The sequence below is a fragment of the Ammospiza caudacuta genome, chromosome 24 (genome assembly GCF_027887145.1).
Source record: "Ammospiza caudacuta isolate bAmmCau1 chromosome 24, bAmmCau1.pri, whole genome shotgun sequence".
Classification (NCBI taxonomy): domain Eukaryota; kingdom Metazoa; phylum Chordata; class Aves; order Passeriformes; family Passerellidae; genus Ammospiza; species Ammospiza caudacuta.
Genome location: NC_080616.1, coordinates 7,735,834 through 7,750,596, shown reverse-complemented (window position 1 = coordinate 7,750,596; position 14,763 = coordinate 7,735,834). Strand labels below are relative to the sequence as shown.

The 14,763-nt window shown below is 55.2% G+C and overlaps 1 protein-coding gene across 1 annotated transcript in view; it reads left to right on the top strand.

Moving 5' to 3' along the window:
• PLXNA2 (plexin A2) overlaps positions 1-14,763 on the top strand; it is a 137,342-nt gene that overhangs the window by 68,614 nt on the left and 53,965 nt on the right. Inside the window, exons 5-9 of the mRNA XM_058819577.1 lie at positions 3,208-3,308; positions 6,894-7,017; positions 7,940-8,093; positions 8,538-8,634; positions 10,157-10,271. Coding sequence (XP_058675560.1) covers positions 3,208-3,308; positions 6,894-7,017; positions 7,940-8,093; positions 8,538-8,634; positions 10,157-10,271 — 591 coding nt within the window. The remainder of the gene's footprint in view (positions 1-3,207; positions 3,309-6,893; positions 7,018-7,939; positions 8,094-8,537; positions 8,635-10,156; positions 10,272-14,763) is intronic.

Here is a 14,763-nt window from a genome sequence, read left to right as displayed (position 1 = left end):
AGTCTGCCAGACTTTTTACAGCCTCTGGGAAAGTCTGACTTTATTTTCCCTGTCACCCTGACACATTAATGGCTCAGCTGAGGCGTCCTCCTTGCTCCTTCCCACACTTTTTCACGTCTCCTGCCCCGGCACAAAGCGGAGTTTTCTCATGAATAAAGGAAAGAATCAAATCTCATTGGAAAGTTCATCAACTTTGGGCTCCTGCTCAGTGAGTGATAGATGGCTTTAATTACACTGAACTAGTTGGCATCTCTACTCCACTCCCCAAAGTCATTAAAAATAGATTTTCTGTTTGAACTCCAGCCCCCCGAGGGGTCTGTGGGCAGCCTGCTGTGGCTGAGAGATGCTCCAGGGGCTGTTTCCAGCCAGGGGAGGTCACAGCACTGGGCTGGTAGCACGCAAAAGCTGTGGAAACTTTGCTTTGGCTGTACATTTTATTTATTTATTTATTTTATTTATTTATTTGGAACTGGTTTCTTGCACTTATTTGCTCCGGGGGCTGACAGAGTTGGAATCTGTGTGTTTTGGAGAGTCTGTATTGATTTTTTTCTTTTTGTAATTTATTTTATTTTGCTGGTGTTATGGGTCAGGCAGTCAGGGACAGTAATAATGAGGCTTTATCATTTAATGGTTGAGCAGCAGGTGCATTTTGGCAGGGAGAGCAGGAGGAGAGGTCACAGTTGGGCTGGGGGGAGCAGGGCTGTGCCCTCAGCACTGAGGAGATCCCCCAGCAGTGCTGGATTCTTGGCTGCTGTCCTTCACACAGATGCTCCCCCAGAGACGTTGTTCAAACCCTCTGCGTGGTTTTTAGAGAATTATCATGTGCAGCTTCCGAGCAGAAAAAGAAACGAAGCGCTCAACATCAAATCATCTCTAATGAACTCTTATTCACATAATTCCAGCCCTCCGTTATTTATAGAGCGCGGCGAGAGCATCCAGCTCCTCACAAACATGAAACAAGCCCTGAGTTGCATTTAAATCACGGGGACAGATCCTGCCAAGCCTCCCTTTGTGGGTGTGAGCGGGGATTTTGGGGCTGGCTCAGGGCTCAGCGTGCTGGGCTGGTTTTAGGGGCGGCCCAGGGACCTCCCTGGGTGCATCCTGTGCCAGCTGGTGTCTCCCACAGGGAGATTTTGGTTTGAAAAACCCAAAACCTGGGTTTGCCGCTGGCTCTCCACCCAGGGGCAGCACGATGGCTGCAGCGCTGGTTTGCACTGGGAGGTGCTGGGTGGTCAGTGTGCACCTGGATGGGCCATGCTGGGGAGCTGTTCTGTCACCAGGCCCCTGGGCTTGCTCCCACCCCACTGTAAAGTGCTTTTTGCCCCTTACAAGGGAGAGGCAGAGCAGAAAACAGCACATCCCCTGTGCAGACCCTGCGAGGGCACCCCAGGCCCCTCTGCAGCCAGGACTCAAACCCCAACCCCTCATTTCCACCTCGGAATTTCTCCTCTCTGCTCCTGAAGCTCTTCCCATCCATCAGGGGCTGCAGGCACTCCCAGCTCTGCCCTTCCCACCCCTCATTCCCAGGGTCCCATCCCGAGCCCTCCACCCTCCCCACAGGCTCCTCCTCAGCCAGAAAACTCCAACCCTGAGCAATCTCTATTTCGGGAAAAGCTGTTGAGTGGGGCCGAGGAAACAAGAAGAATAGCAGCCCTATTGGTGTCCAGCTCAGAGAGGAACTGGGTTCTCACTGTGTCAACAGCACTTGGCGTGACAGTGGCCGTTGTGCGGGCAGACACTGCTCCTTTCAGCGCGGCTGCTGGGAGCCGGGTGCTGTTGTGACGGACAGAGCCACAGCCATCCAGCACTCGTTTGAATTCCCAGCCAGTTGCAGGCATCGCTCCTGGGGCCCAGGAGCTGTGTGAGGCTGGGGGAGGATTATCTGCGGCGTTTGCTGGGGGAAACGGGAGTGGAACGGCAGGATCACGGCGTGGCCTGGGCTGGAAGGGAGCTCAGAAATCAGCTGGGCAGCTCCCGCTATCCCAGGCTGTGCCAAGGTCTGTCCAGCCTGGATTTGAGCAGCTCCATGGATAAGGGAGTCCACAGGCTCTTGAGTAACCTCTTCCAGGGCCCCCCAAATTTACAGGAAGGGATTTCTTCATGAGCAGCCTGTTTCAGTGCCTCCCAACCTTATAGGAAGGGATTTCTCTTTGAGCAACCTCTTCCAGTGCCCCCCAACCTTACAGGAAGGAATTTCTCCTTGAGCAATCTGTTCCAGTGCACCCCAACCTTACAGAAAAGGGTTTCTCCTTGAGTAACCTGTTCCAGTGCCCCCCAACCTTGCAGGAAGGGATTTCTCCTTAAGCAATGTGTTTCAGTGCCCCCCAACCTTGCAGGAAGGAAATTTTCCATATTTTGTACAGAGAACACTACAAGAAGCTCGAGATGCAGACCCACCCTGCTGCTGGAGGTGGCAAGGAATGGGTTGGAAAAGTTAAAGTGGTTCAAAATGCTGGAGGTGGCAAAGGATGTGTTGGAAAGGTTGAAGTGGTTAAAAAGGTTACAAACGTCTTTGCTGGAGCCAAGCAGTGACCTGTGGTTAAAGCCTGGTGTCGTTTTGAAGCCTCTGGGGGTTTCAGTGCTGGTAAATAGGTCAGGACCGTGCTGCACCTCACCATCACCATCATTCCTCGTGCGCTGGGAGTGGGAGAGGGGTTTAGAGCAGCCTCTGGGGCTGTTCCCACCTGCGCTCCCCTCTGTGGCATCAGACCCACAGTGGGTCAGGCCTGGGGGCCCAGGTGGCTGCTGCTGGAAGGGCCCAGAGTGGCTCCAGCAGTGAAACCCTCACCCAGACCCTACAAAGCAATGAAACCTCTACCCAGACCCCACAAAGCAGTGAAACACCAACCCAGAGCCCACAGCTGCCACAATCCCTGTGATTCATCCCTGCAGCAGCTCCCTGGGGAAGGGTGAGGCAGGAATCGTAAATCAGGGAGGAGAGGGCTCAGCTCCAGCCCAGAGGGGTCAGGGGAGCTGGCAGCACTGTGGGCGCCCAGCTGGGGCTGTCTGTGCCCAGCCCTCACCCAGGGGATGGGTGATCTCACGTCTCAGTCTGCAATAATTCCTATTCTTGGATGTCGGAACGAATTCATTTCATTTCATTCCAGGCTTTGCCGTTGTGCCCGTGGCTCTGGGGGGCTCCGCAGGCCCTGGGGCTGCCCTGGCTGGGTGGGCAGAGCAGCCCTGAGTGTGTCGTGTCCCTTGCAGGTGTCCAGGGTGCCCGTGGAGTCCTGTGAGCAGTACACGACCTGCCAGGAGTGCCTGAGCTCGGGGGACCCGCACTGCGGCTGGTGCTCCCTGCACCACATGTAAGTCCAGCCTTCCCCGGTGATGAGAGCAGCTCTCAGAGCTCCCCAGAGCCTCCCACACACAACAAGCCAGGCTGAAGTTCCCCAAGTCCATTTTTCTCTCCTTTGGGCATTCCCTGCATTGCAGCTCGGATGCCGTTGGAGATCCCTGGGAGAGGGGAAGGGAAATCAACTCCTGCTGCAGGGGCAGGGCGATGTGGATGGAAAACCAGACAGGAAAATGATGGAAAACCAGAATTTGAACTGGTGGGAATGCAGGCCTGCTGGTTTGCACACCCCTCCTGCTGGTTTGCACCCCCCACTGCTGTTCTGCACCCTCCTGCTCTTTGCCCAAGCCCCAATAATTTGGAATTTTTAAAGGCAGCAGCAGACGGGATCCTGTGAGTGGGGCTCTGCTCCCAGCGAGGTTCCAGCAGCAGAGCAGAGCACAGAGCCCCTTTAAATCCCCAGAAGGGAATTTTCAATCCTGCAGGGGAGGTCAGGGGGTCCCAGCTCCAGCTGCTCCGGGGGGACCCGGCGGAGGGGCTGGGAGCTGGCACAAAGGGCTCAGGGTGCTTTTCTCCAGGGGAGCTCCAGGAAAGCCTCTCTGCATTCAGGAGGTGTCTGCGCCCTTCCTTTCTCTGGCGTGCCATAACAACCAGCACTTCCTAAGGCGGAAGGGAGCCCACGGGGCGCAGGAGGGGACAGAAATCCCCCCGGCCCCGTGCCAGCTGCTGGGCAGCCCTGAGCGCCTGGCCAGGGGGGAGGAGGGCCCAGGGACCCGCACAGCAGCTCTTGGCCCCTTGCCTGGGGAGCAGGTGCTGGGGGGAGCTGCAGGCTCCTGCACAAACCCGGCCTGGATCCGGGGCTGGGGGCACAGCAGCTCCCAGTGTGGGGCTGGGGGCTGGGGAGGGGCGGGAGAGGCTGCTCGGGCTCTGAGCATCCCACAGGATTCTGTCAGAGAGGGGCTGGAGGTACCAGCAGGGCTCTGAGCATCCCACAGGATTCTCTCAGGGAGGGGTGGGGGTACCAGCAGAGCTCTCAGCATCCCCCAGGCTCCTCTCAGAGAGAGGATGGGGGCACAGCAGCTCCCCAGTATGGATCTGGGTGCTGGGGAAGGGCAGGAGGGGCTGCTCAGCCCCTGAGCATCCCACAGGATCCTCTCAGAGAGGGGCTGGAGGTACCAGCAGGGCTCTGAGCATCCCCTAGGATTCTGTCGGAGAGGGTATGGGGGTACCAGCAGCTCCCAGTGTGGGGCTGGGGGCTGGGGAGGGGTGGGAGAGGCTGCTCAGCCCCTGAGCATCCCACAGGATCCTCTCAGGGAGGGGCTGGGGGTACCAGCAGGGCTCTGAGCCTCCCCCAGCAGCAGCCCAGGGCACTCTGAGCATCCCTTGGGGGTTTTTAGGTTTTTTCCTTCCCAAGCAAGCCCCCACAGCAGAGCCACCCTTGGTGCACCACGCCCCAAAGGCTTCCCTGGCCCAGCTCCTCTGGCAGCAGGGAATGGTTTCCATCCCTGCGGGCCCCCCCTGGGCAGGGGCTGCTGCAGCAGGAGCAGGGCTGGGGGCTCTGGGGCTGCTCCTGCAGCAGCTCCTGTGCAAGGATCAGCGAGCACTTCCCTCATGCTAATGAGCGGAATCTTCACAAGCCACCTGGGAGGCAGGTAAAGGTTGTTATCTCCATTTTGCAGAGACAAAACCCTCGATGACAAGAGGAGAGAAAAGTGTCATTTCCTCTGCCCTTTTGGCCGTGACATTTCAGCATCAGCCCATTCCCAACAAGGGCTCTTCCCCTGATGGGATTTATCAACGCTCCCTTCAAGCATCTGCACTTTGGAGCAGTGATCATTTTTTAGCTTTATTTCTTTAAGCTGTGAATAATTGTGTTTATCTTGCTGTTCCTCGAAGCCTCTGTCATCTTTGTTGGGAGGCCCCCAGTGCTGGAGTGTTTGTATTTAATTTGTCATCTCTCCCCTTTCATTCTCACGTGTTCCTGCTCCCAGCTGCTCCCTGGAAGGTGCTGGGCCAGGGGTGATGCTCCCGCTGGGTTTGGGGATGGCTGAAAGGCTGAGGGCTGGAGCAGGAGGTGATTTGCTCATCCTCTGCACGGACAGAGGGATGCTTTGCTCTTTGGGAGCCGTCAGAGCCTCCAGGAGATTGTTAGAGGATCTCTGCAGCCCAGTGGGATGTGAAGCCTGCAAGACTTCCCCGTGCTGCTCTCTGCGAGTGTGTTATTGTCTCCAGGCCTATTTATCTCTGTTGGGGCTGTTGCCATAAATAGGATGATAAAAAAGAGCCATTCCAGCGAGTCAATGAGATAAAGGTTCCAGTCAAGAGCTCACTTTAGGGCTATCTTAGAGATTCACTTAAACCTCGATATTTCTTCCTTTGGCACCATTCATATTTAGCTCCTTTATGCTCCAAAGGAAAAGGTACAAAAGGGAGAGGGTGAGGAGAGCAGCCCCAGCGTTTGCTGGGGATCAGGGGGGTGGTTTGGAAAGGGAAAGTGGAAACTTCACTTCCCTTCATCTGAAGCACACTCCCACTGTTCCACAGAATCCCACAACACTCAGGTTCAAAGGGACCTCAAAGGCAAATTTGCCATGGAGGAGGCAAATGGAAGGGAAGGATTTTCCCCAAATGACAAAAAGCAGGGAATCCTGGAGGGATGCCAGCGTTCCAGAGCAGACTGTGGTGTTGGCAGCCCTCCCTTGGTGCCCAGTGGGTGCCCTGCTGGATTTCTGTCTGCAGCAAAGCAGGGATGAGGAGCTGTGCTGGGGCATGTGGAACGCTCAGAGCGCTCCAGGCACCTTGGCATGCTTGGTTCCTGCTCAGAGCACACCTTGGCACCTTGGCATGCTTGGTTCCTGCCTTGTGGTTTTGCTGATCACAGAATATTTTCCAGCGCCCTTTGGTCCTAACCTGGTGCCCAACACGTGTTCCCTGTGCGGGGCATCACCAGGTCCTGCTGTGAAACATCTCCCAGGGGTTTGGGGTGTTTTGGGTGCCCTTGGGGGTGTTTTCAGTGCCCTGGGGGAGTGATTTCAGTGCTCTGGGTGGGATGTGCTCTGGGGGGTGTTTTGGGTGTTCTGTGTCGGTGTTTTCAGTGCTCTGGGAGAGTGTTTTAGGTGCTCTGAGGGAAGTTTTCAGTGCCCTGGGGGGTGGTTTTGGTGCTCTGGGTGGTGTTTTGGGTGCTCTGAGGGATGTTTTCAGTACTCTGGGGAATGTTTTCACCACTCTGGGGATATTTTCTGTGCTCTGGAGGGTGTTTTCAATGCTCTAGGGGATGTTTTCAGTGTCCTGGGGGTGGTTTTGGTGCTCTGGGGGATGTTTTCAATGCTCTAGGGGATGTTTTCACTGCCCTGGGGATATTTTCAGTGCTCTGGGGGAATATCTTCAGTGCCCTGGGAGGTGTTTTCAGTACTCTGGGTAATTTGTTTCATGCTCTGGGTGTTGTTTTCAATGCCCGGGGGATGTTTTTGGTGCTCTGGGCGACGTTTTGGGTGATCTGGGGGTTGTTTTCAATGCCCTGGGGATATTTTCATTGCCCTGGGGATGTTTTCATTGCCCTGGGGATGTTCTCAGTGCTCTGGGTGCCCCTGTGTGGCAGGTGCTCCCCGCGGGACCGCTGTGAGCGGGCACAGGAGCCGTTCCGCTTCGCCGCGAGCATCGGGCAGTGCCTGAGCGTGGCCGTGCAGCCCAGCAGCATCTCGGTGTCAGAGCACAGCCTCCCGGTGAGCAGGGACGGGGGCAGGGGCAGGGGGCACAGCCACCCCCAGCAGGGAGCACCCCACAGCCCAGCCTTCCCTTTCCCTCTGGCACAAGTGTTTTCTCATGAAGTCACACTCGCACAGGGATGGGGCAGCCAAGGGGTCACCCGAGCTGTGGAGAGGGGGGGCAGAAACAAATTCCCTTCCCCTGGTGCCCCAGCTCACATTTCCCTGCTCTCTGTGGCTGCTAAAGGAAAGGCTTTGTTTCCCAAAAAGCTCCTCTGTGAGCTGGGCTCAGGCCTGGCCCTCTGAGCCTTCCCAGCTGTTGCTGCCCCACTCCTCTGTGGCAGCTGGTGCTGCTGCCCCCCTTGCAGCCCCCCGTGTAAAAATGGTGTGGGGAGAGGGGGCTCAGCCCTGCAGACACTGGTTTGCCATGGGGACACTGCCCAGCCGTGGTGGGGACACTGGGGACTCTCCCCAGCCATTCTGGGGACACTGGGGACACTCTCCAGCCATTCTGGGGACACTGGGGACACTCCCCAGCCATTCTGGGGACACTGGGGACTCTCCTCCCAGCCAGGGCAGGGTGGTCTCCCCCATCCATGCAGTGGGGAGGGAGGTGGTTTGAGCTCAGGGCTTTGGGGATGGTCCCTGCTGCTCTCAGGGTCCTGCCACAGGCACTGGGGTTGGCAAAGCAACCAGGGGACAAAAATCTGCCATTGCCAGCACCCCAAGGCTCAACATGGTTTGCATCCACAGAACATCTTTGCCTTCCCTTTTCCCCCTCCCTTCCCCATCACAGGGCAGCTGGCACCAACTGTGGGCAGGTGTGTGATTTGAGGGGGTTGTTTTGGGTGGGAAACGGGCAGGGCTGGGGATTTGAGGGAGCTCTGGGCTGCCCTGCCTGCTGACAGCTCTGCTTTGCTCCCTGCTGTCCGTGCTGCAGCTCAGGCTGCGGGTGAGCGATGCTCCAGACCTCAGTGCCGGCGTCAGCTGCCTCTTCGGGAACCTCAGCGAGGTGGAGGGGCAGGTGTCGGGCAGCCAGGTGCTCTGCGTGTCACCAGCAGCCAGAGACGTCCCTGCCATCCCCGTGGATCAGGGTAAGTGGTGGCTCCTTGGTGCTGGCTGGGGGTTATTTACAGACACAAACAGGATGGGGCTGCTGTGGACGCGCCTCGAGCTGGTTTATTTTCCAGCATTTCTCATTCCATGGTTGTGACAATGGGAAGATGCCAGCAGCTCGCATCCCAGGCAGCAGACACAGAACTTCATGTTACAACTCATTTTATAAGCTTCTTGACTAATCACACAAAGCAAAAGCACTCTGACAGTATTTATATCTGTATAGTGTATATTCTATATTGACAGCAGTTCTATGTAACCACTTACAAGCACACGTACCTTTGGTTAAACAGTGCAGCAGCAGCAGGGGGCTCAGCAGAGGGCAGTGGGCAGCAGATCCCCAGCCCTGGCTGTGCCAGCAGCAGGGACAGCAGGGACAGCAGGGACAGCAGGGACATTGACAGGCCCTGCTCTGTCCCCAGACTGGTTCGGGGTCGTGCTCCAGCTGAAGTCCCGGGAGACCGGCAGGACCTTCGTCAGCACCGAGTTCAAGTTCTACAACTGCAGCGCCCACCAGCTGTGAGTGCTCCCTCCCCACCCTGAGCAGAGCCAAAAACAGCCCCGAGGGTTTGGGGAGGGGGCGCTGGGGGTGGCACCGGGCCCGGGGCACAGGGAGGGCTCGGGGGGATCCGGGAGAAGCGGAGGAGGCAGAGCCGGGAGCAACCTCAACCTGCTGGTGCCCCCAAGCTGCGCGATCCCGCAACTGAGAGCGGGATGGAGCCGGGAGGGGATGGGGATGGGGATGGGGGATGAGGAATGGGGGAATGGGAAATGGGGAATGGGGAATGGGGAATGGGAAGGGATTGCTGGGGAAGGCAGAACAGAGGGGCTGGGGAGGTGGGATGTGGGCAGGGAAAGGTGGGATGCAGGAGGGGAAGGTGGGCAGGAAAAGGTGGGATGCAGGACGGGAAGGTGGGCCGGGAAAGGTGGGATGCAGGAGGGGAAGGTGGGCAGGGAAAGGTGGGATGCTGGCTGTGGGAGCCCCTGCTGGGAATGCTGGAGGCCAGGCCGGGTGAGATAAGGTGCTACAGACCCAAAGAGGGACAGAATCGGGTAGACAAATGAGTAATTAAAGAAGCTCTCAGCGCTCCCCAGATTTGCTGTGGTGATCAGAACAAGCTCCCCTGGCTGTGGAGGCCAGCAGAATGCTCAGGAGAGCACGATGAGCCCTCGGAGCTGTTGTGGTGGCAGCAGCTCTCGCACTGCCCTGCTCCCTGTGCCCAGCTGGGACAGCCCAGCCTGCAGAGCTGCTCTGCTCCTCTCCAGAGCCGCCCCAGGCCACGCTGCCACCTCCCTGGTGACATTTGTCTGCCCGGCCTGGCCTGGCTCCAGCAATCCCGGGCACTTCCCTCTGCAGTGCCTGGAGCCACGGGCCGGGCATGGCCCGAATCCACGGGCACAGCTGATCCTGCTGCCACCACGAGCTGCCACGTGGCACCAGGGGTGGCCTCGGAGATGGAGGAGGTGGCAACTGCCAGGGCTGGCAGCTGTCACAGCTCCTGCCTCTCTGTGAGAGGGGAACAAAACCCACCCGGCCGCTCTGCTGGCAGCTGGGTCCCCTGGGGCTGAACAGGGTCTGTGTTCTTTCAAAAACATTTCATAAGCAGTTATTTTCTTTTCCCCAACATGAATCACAAGCACTTGCAGCACCCCCTGCACTCCCAGGGCAGGCAGGAATGCCCTGAAGCATTCCTGACTTGCAGAACAACTGATCCCATTTTTGCCAGGCTTGCCTTCTTTCCTAGGAGCCAAAGCCCCAGCCTGGTGCCCGTGCAGTGCCCTGCTCTATTTAAACCAATCCAAGGATGTGCAGTAAATCCCAGCTTGCATTTTACTCTGGGATAAACTGTGAGGCTGCCCCAGGTCTGTTTTTGGAGCTGTGTGTGTTTTCCCAAAGTCGTTTCTTGTTTTGTGCTCTATCAAAGGAATTCTTCACCAAAGGAATTGCTTTCCCAGGAAGGCTGAATTTCTGGCAAGGCCTGGAGGAGGCTGCAGCCCTGCCAGGGTGCTGAGGCCTGTGCTGACCCTGCTCTCCCCCCAGGTGCCTGTCCTGTGTGAACAGTGCCTTCCGCTGCCACTGGTGCAAGTACAGGAACCTGTGCACCCACGACCCCACCACCTGCTCCTTCCAGGAGGGGAGGATCAACGTCTCCGAGGTACCACGGGATGGTGTTCTCAGGGGCCCCAGGGTGAGGGGAGAGACAGGATCTGACTCCGTGGTTCAGAAGGCTTGATTTATTTTTTGATATTTTTTATTTTAATGAGTATTTTATTATATATATTATTTTATTATAGATATTATAATTATTTTACGATATATATTATTTTATTAACTATATTATAATTATGATATATATTATATTAAAACTATACTAAAAGAATAGAAGAAAGGATTTCCTCTGAAGGCTGGCTAAGAATAGAATAAGAAGGAATGATAACAAAGGTTTGTGGCTCGGACTCTCTGTCCGAGCCAGCTGACTGTGACTGGCCATTAATTAGAAACAACCACATGAGACCAATCCCAGATGCACCTGTTGCATTGCACAGCAGCAGATAACCATTGTTTGCATTTTGTTCCTGAGGCCTCCCAGCTTCTCAGGAGGAAGAATCCTAAGGAAAGGATTTTCCATAAAAGCTGTCTGTGACAGTACCACGCTGGGATTCCTCCCTCTGCCCTCTGCTTTTCCATGCCCCAAGCACCCTAACCGTGTTCATGTGAGCTTTGTGGGTCTGTCTGGTGCCCAAAAGTGCAGGAGCAGCTTTAAGCAGGGCAGTGCTGGTGTCACTGAAGTGCTGCTCCTGACCTGAGCAGCAGAGCTGAGCGTCCCCTGCAGTGTGGGAATGCCCAGGTTCATTAATTACAGTAATTGCTGTAGTGCTTTCCCCCAGGGGTGCCAGAGACTCCAGCACTTCCAGCAGCTCTGCTTTGCTCGCTCTGAGCAGAGCTCTGGTCCCTCCTGTTGGGATTTATGGCAGAGCCTGACTGTGGCTGATGAAGGAATTACCAAAGAGCACAGCCCCAGATTTTGGAAAAGGGAGCTGGTTTGGGTTCCAGCACCCTGGACCCGGAGCCATCTCTCTTAGCAGCTCATAAAAGCTGTGGGGCTCCCATCCAAAAATGCTTTTAACACTTGGAAAGGCACAGGCTGTGAGTGGCTGTGCCAGCTCTCCTGAGTGTCCCAGGGCAGAGGCATCCGTGGAGGAAAGGGGTTTGTTAGCACAAATCCTGATTTACCACTGCAAGGAGCCCTTGGTCCTGGGTTTCTGCACTCCTTGTCCTGCCTGATTCATCCCCACAGGGTCCTGGTGCTGCAGGGTCCTGCTCTTTGCCCCCACTGCTCCTACAAACAGCTTTGTAGCACCTGAAATGAGTGCAGCTCCTAAAGCTGCAGGGGGAAAACGGTTTAAAAGAGGCTCTGGAAATCCTGAGGGTGCTGGAAAGTGGGAAAGGCAGCAGTGAGGACATCTACAAATAGGAGAAAAACAGAGGAAAGTGTGCCAGCATCCAGACAAATCCTTGTCAGTGAGTGATGGAGATGGAGAAAAACAGGAGGGATCAGTCAGGGGTGTAAACGCTGAGCTGTCAAAAGGAGTGAAAGTTTAGCCAGGTTGGTGCTAAACTGGGAGTAAACTCCACTCCTGTGTCTCCCTGGCTGCCAGGAGAGGTAAAGGGCAGAGTCATTCCTGAGCTGTGCAAGGAGCTGGTGGGAAGCTGCAGACCCAAGGATGGGAATGGGTGCCCAGGGAGGAGCTTCCACCCCAGGAACAAACCAAACCCTTTCTCCATCTTTCAAAGTCAGGAAACTTCCTTTCACCATATCAAGAGAAGGCAAAACCCTTTGCCTCTCCTCCTCTTGGGTGCTGGGGTGGGTTCTCCTCCACACTCCAAGCATCCCTGTTCTCCCATCTGCATAGGTGGAGCTCTCCCTTCTCTGGGCCCCCAACCCTGGGATTTCAGCAGTGTCTGACAAGTCCCTGCTAGAGCAGAACAATCCCATCATCTCTGTTTTCCTCCTGGGAGCACCCTCAGGTCACACAGAGGGAGAGAGGAACAGTTGGCGTCCCTGAAGTTCCTGCTGGGATCACAGGGCTGTCTCCAAAGAACTTCCTCTGTCTTCATCTTGCCCAGGATTTCTCACCAGGGATGTTTTGGGACACCTCACACCTTGCTGGTGATTACCTTTGATAAGGGCTGATGATAATGATACAAGTGCTCTCCATCATTTCTCCCCCAGACCTCTGAGCGCAGGCCAAACCACCCCAAGTAAATGTGTTTGCTCATTTAAGAGCAATGAATTTCCCCTTCACACACAGCCGGTGATGATGCCTTTGCTGTGGGCTCTTCACCAACACACAAATAAGCAAATGCCTCATGGAGGGTTTCCTCTCCTCAACCAATTCAGATCACAATGTTCTCATTGTGTCACGGCCTGATGTATTAGGAAATTGTTTGTGCTTCCCCTGGCTGCCTCCCCAGCAGAGCCAGTGGTGTTTGGAGTGGGGATCTCCGTGCCTGTGCCCTACTTTCAGTCCCCTGTGCCTCTCCTTACGTAAGGTTTACACACGTGTTCACACGGGCCTGCACATCGCTCGCGTCTTTATCTTTAATTTAAGGGAAAATATCTTGAATATTCCCTTTTACTCCTGGCCCATCAGAGCTGGCATCCCGATGGGATTGGATGTGTAACGAGCTCCCTTTGATGCTCCCAGGAGTTGTCTGTTTGGAGGAGGAACGAGGGCTGCAAGCCTCAGCCGCTTCAGGAGGAGATGGGGGAGAGAAATTCCCTTTTCATGGGCTGTGCTCTTGCTCCTTGCAAGCCTCTGCCCTGCCTGCCATGGAAATACAGCCCAGGGAGTTTCCTCATCCCTCCACCTGCCCTGCCAACAGGAACTGTGTGCTCAGATCCCAGGGCAGAGCTCAGGGAGCCCCAAAGGTGGGTGGATGCTTTAGGAACAGCGGAGCTGTGGTTTGGGGTCGCTGGTCAGTGGATGCAGGTATTTCACACCCTTTACAGCAGAGGGATACTGCAGGACAGAGCTGGCTGCTCCTGATGTTCTCCCTCTCCTGGGAATTTCTGAGATCCTCTGAGGTCTCCATTTTCATGTAGCCAATTCTTTAGGAGTTAATTATTAGAGAAGCAATTATTTCCCCATCCTTTCCCTGGTCAGAGCCTTCACTGTCAGCTGAAGGTGCCTGCTCAGACCTTGCCCCCACTAAATCAGGATTTCTCCAAGAGATTCTCCTGGGTGTGGAGCACTGATTGTCCCACTTTAAAAAACCCCAATCAAGCCAATGATGCCATTTTAATGTGCTTGGTGTGGTTTGGCTTGTGTGTGTGAGAGGTTTTATGGTGTCTCTCTCTAAATGAGGAGGAATGTGGATTCATAAACATCCTCACACCCCATCCCAGAGGAGAGCTAGAACCAAATAAATCCTCTTAGCTCCCCAGGATGTGAGAGCCCGTCCCTCTTTGATGTCCAGTGTGTGCTGATAATGCCATTTCCACGGGGGGACGCTGATCTGGGGACACAGAGCTCCAGATTTGGGGATTTCGGTGCCCTTGGGGCTCCTTTGAATTCCCACTGATTTTATGGCAACGCCCTTGCCCCTGGCTGTGCCCTTGGGTGCTGAGTGCTGCTTGATGTGCCCTGAAGGAAACAGAACAAACCAGAACCAGCCCTGCAGAGCTGCCCTGCCAATCCCCACGCCAGCAGGGCTGAGATGTGCTGGAGGTGACTCAGAGCCACAGCTCAGGCCACCAAAGGCAGCCAATGACTTTGCAGGGTCGCACCTCGCTTTGGGGAGACGCCTTTGCCTGAAATAGGAGCAAAAAGCCCGGTTTCAGCAAAATTCCCTCAGCTCTGAGCCGTGGCAGTGCTTTTATCAGCCGTGCTGGGGATGTTTGGTGCTCAGAGGGAGGGAGGCAGGAGGGAAGGGATGCAGGAGCAGAGGGAGATGCTCCTGCCTGTACCCTGGGCCAGGGAGCTGCTCCTGGCACACAGAGGGCTGTTCACAGCAGGGAAAGGTGCTGAACATCCCCCTGCCTCCCAAAGCGATGGAGAAGACCCAGGTTGGAGCTCAGGGCTGATGGTGTGGGTCAGGGATTCGCCAGGCTGGGCTCCAGCTGCCTTCCTTTCATGTCTGCTTTCCAAGGAGCGGGGGCTGCTCTCCCTTCCAGTGGCATAAATGAAGGATAATGTGTTTCCATGAGTGACAGGGACTGTAATTTATATCATTGGGAGCACAACTGTGAACCAGGGGTTTACATTCACGTGCCAGATTGGGTTATGTTTATAACTTTAAAATAACGTGCGGCAAGTTAACATTTGTGGAGAGTTTGCGGGGGTTTTTTGAAGATGAAAAGTACAGAAACAGTCTATTTTCTGCCATTTGGGCTAAATCCTCTAGTCAGAAGAATTGCCTGCCATTTCTAGGCAATTTTTTTTTTTTCCAAATAAGAGCAAGGAGGTTTGACCTACTAAAACTGCTCGGTTAAACACAAATAATAACCATGGGTGCTCTGTTCTGCTCTAGAGACAGCTGCAGAACGTGGGTCTTTAAGGTATTTATAGACCTTGGAGTCTTTGAGGCTAAAAAGTGTTGGAGAAGCATAAAATGTCTTTGTAAATTGTGTGTGCTGATACTTC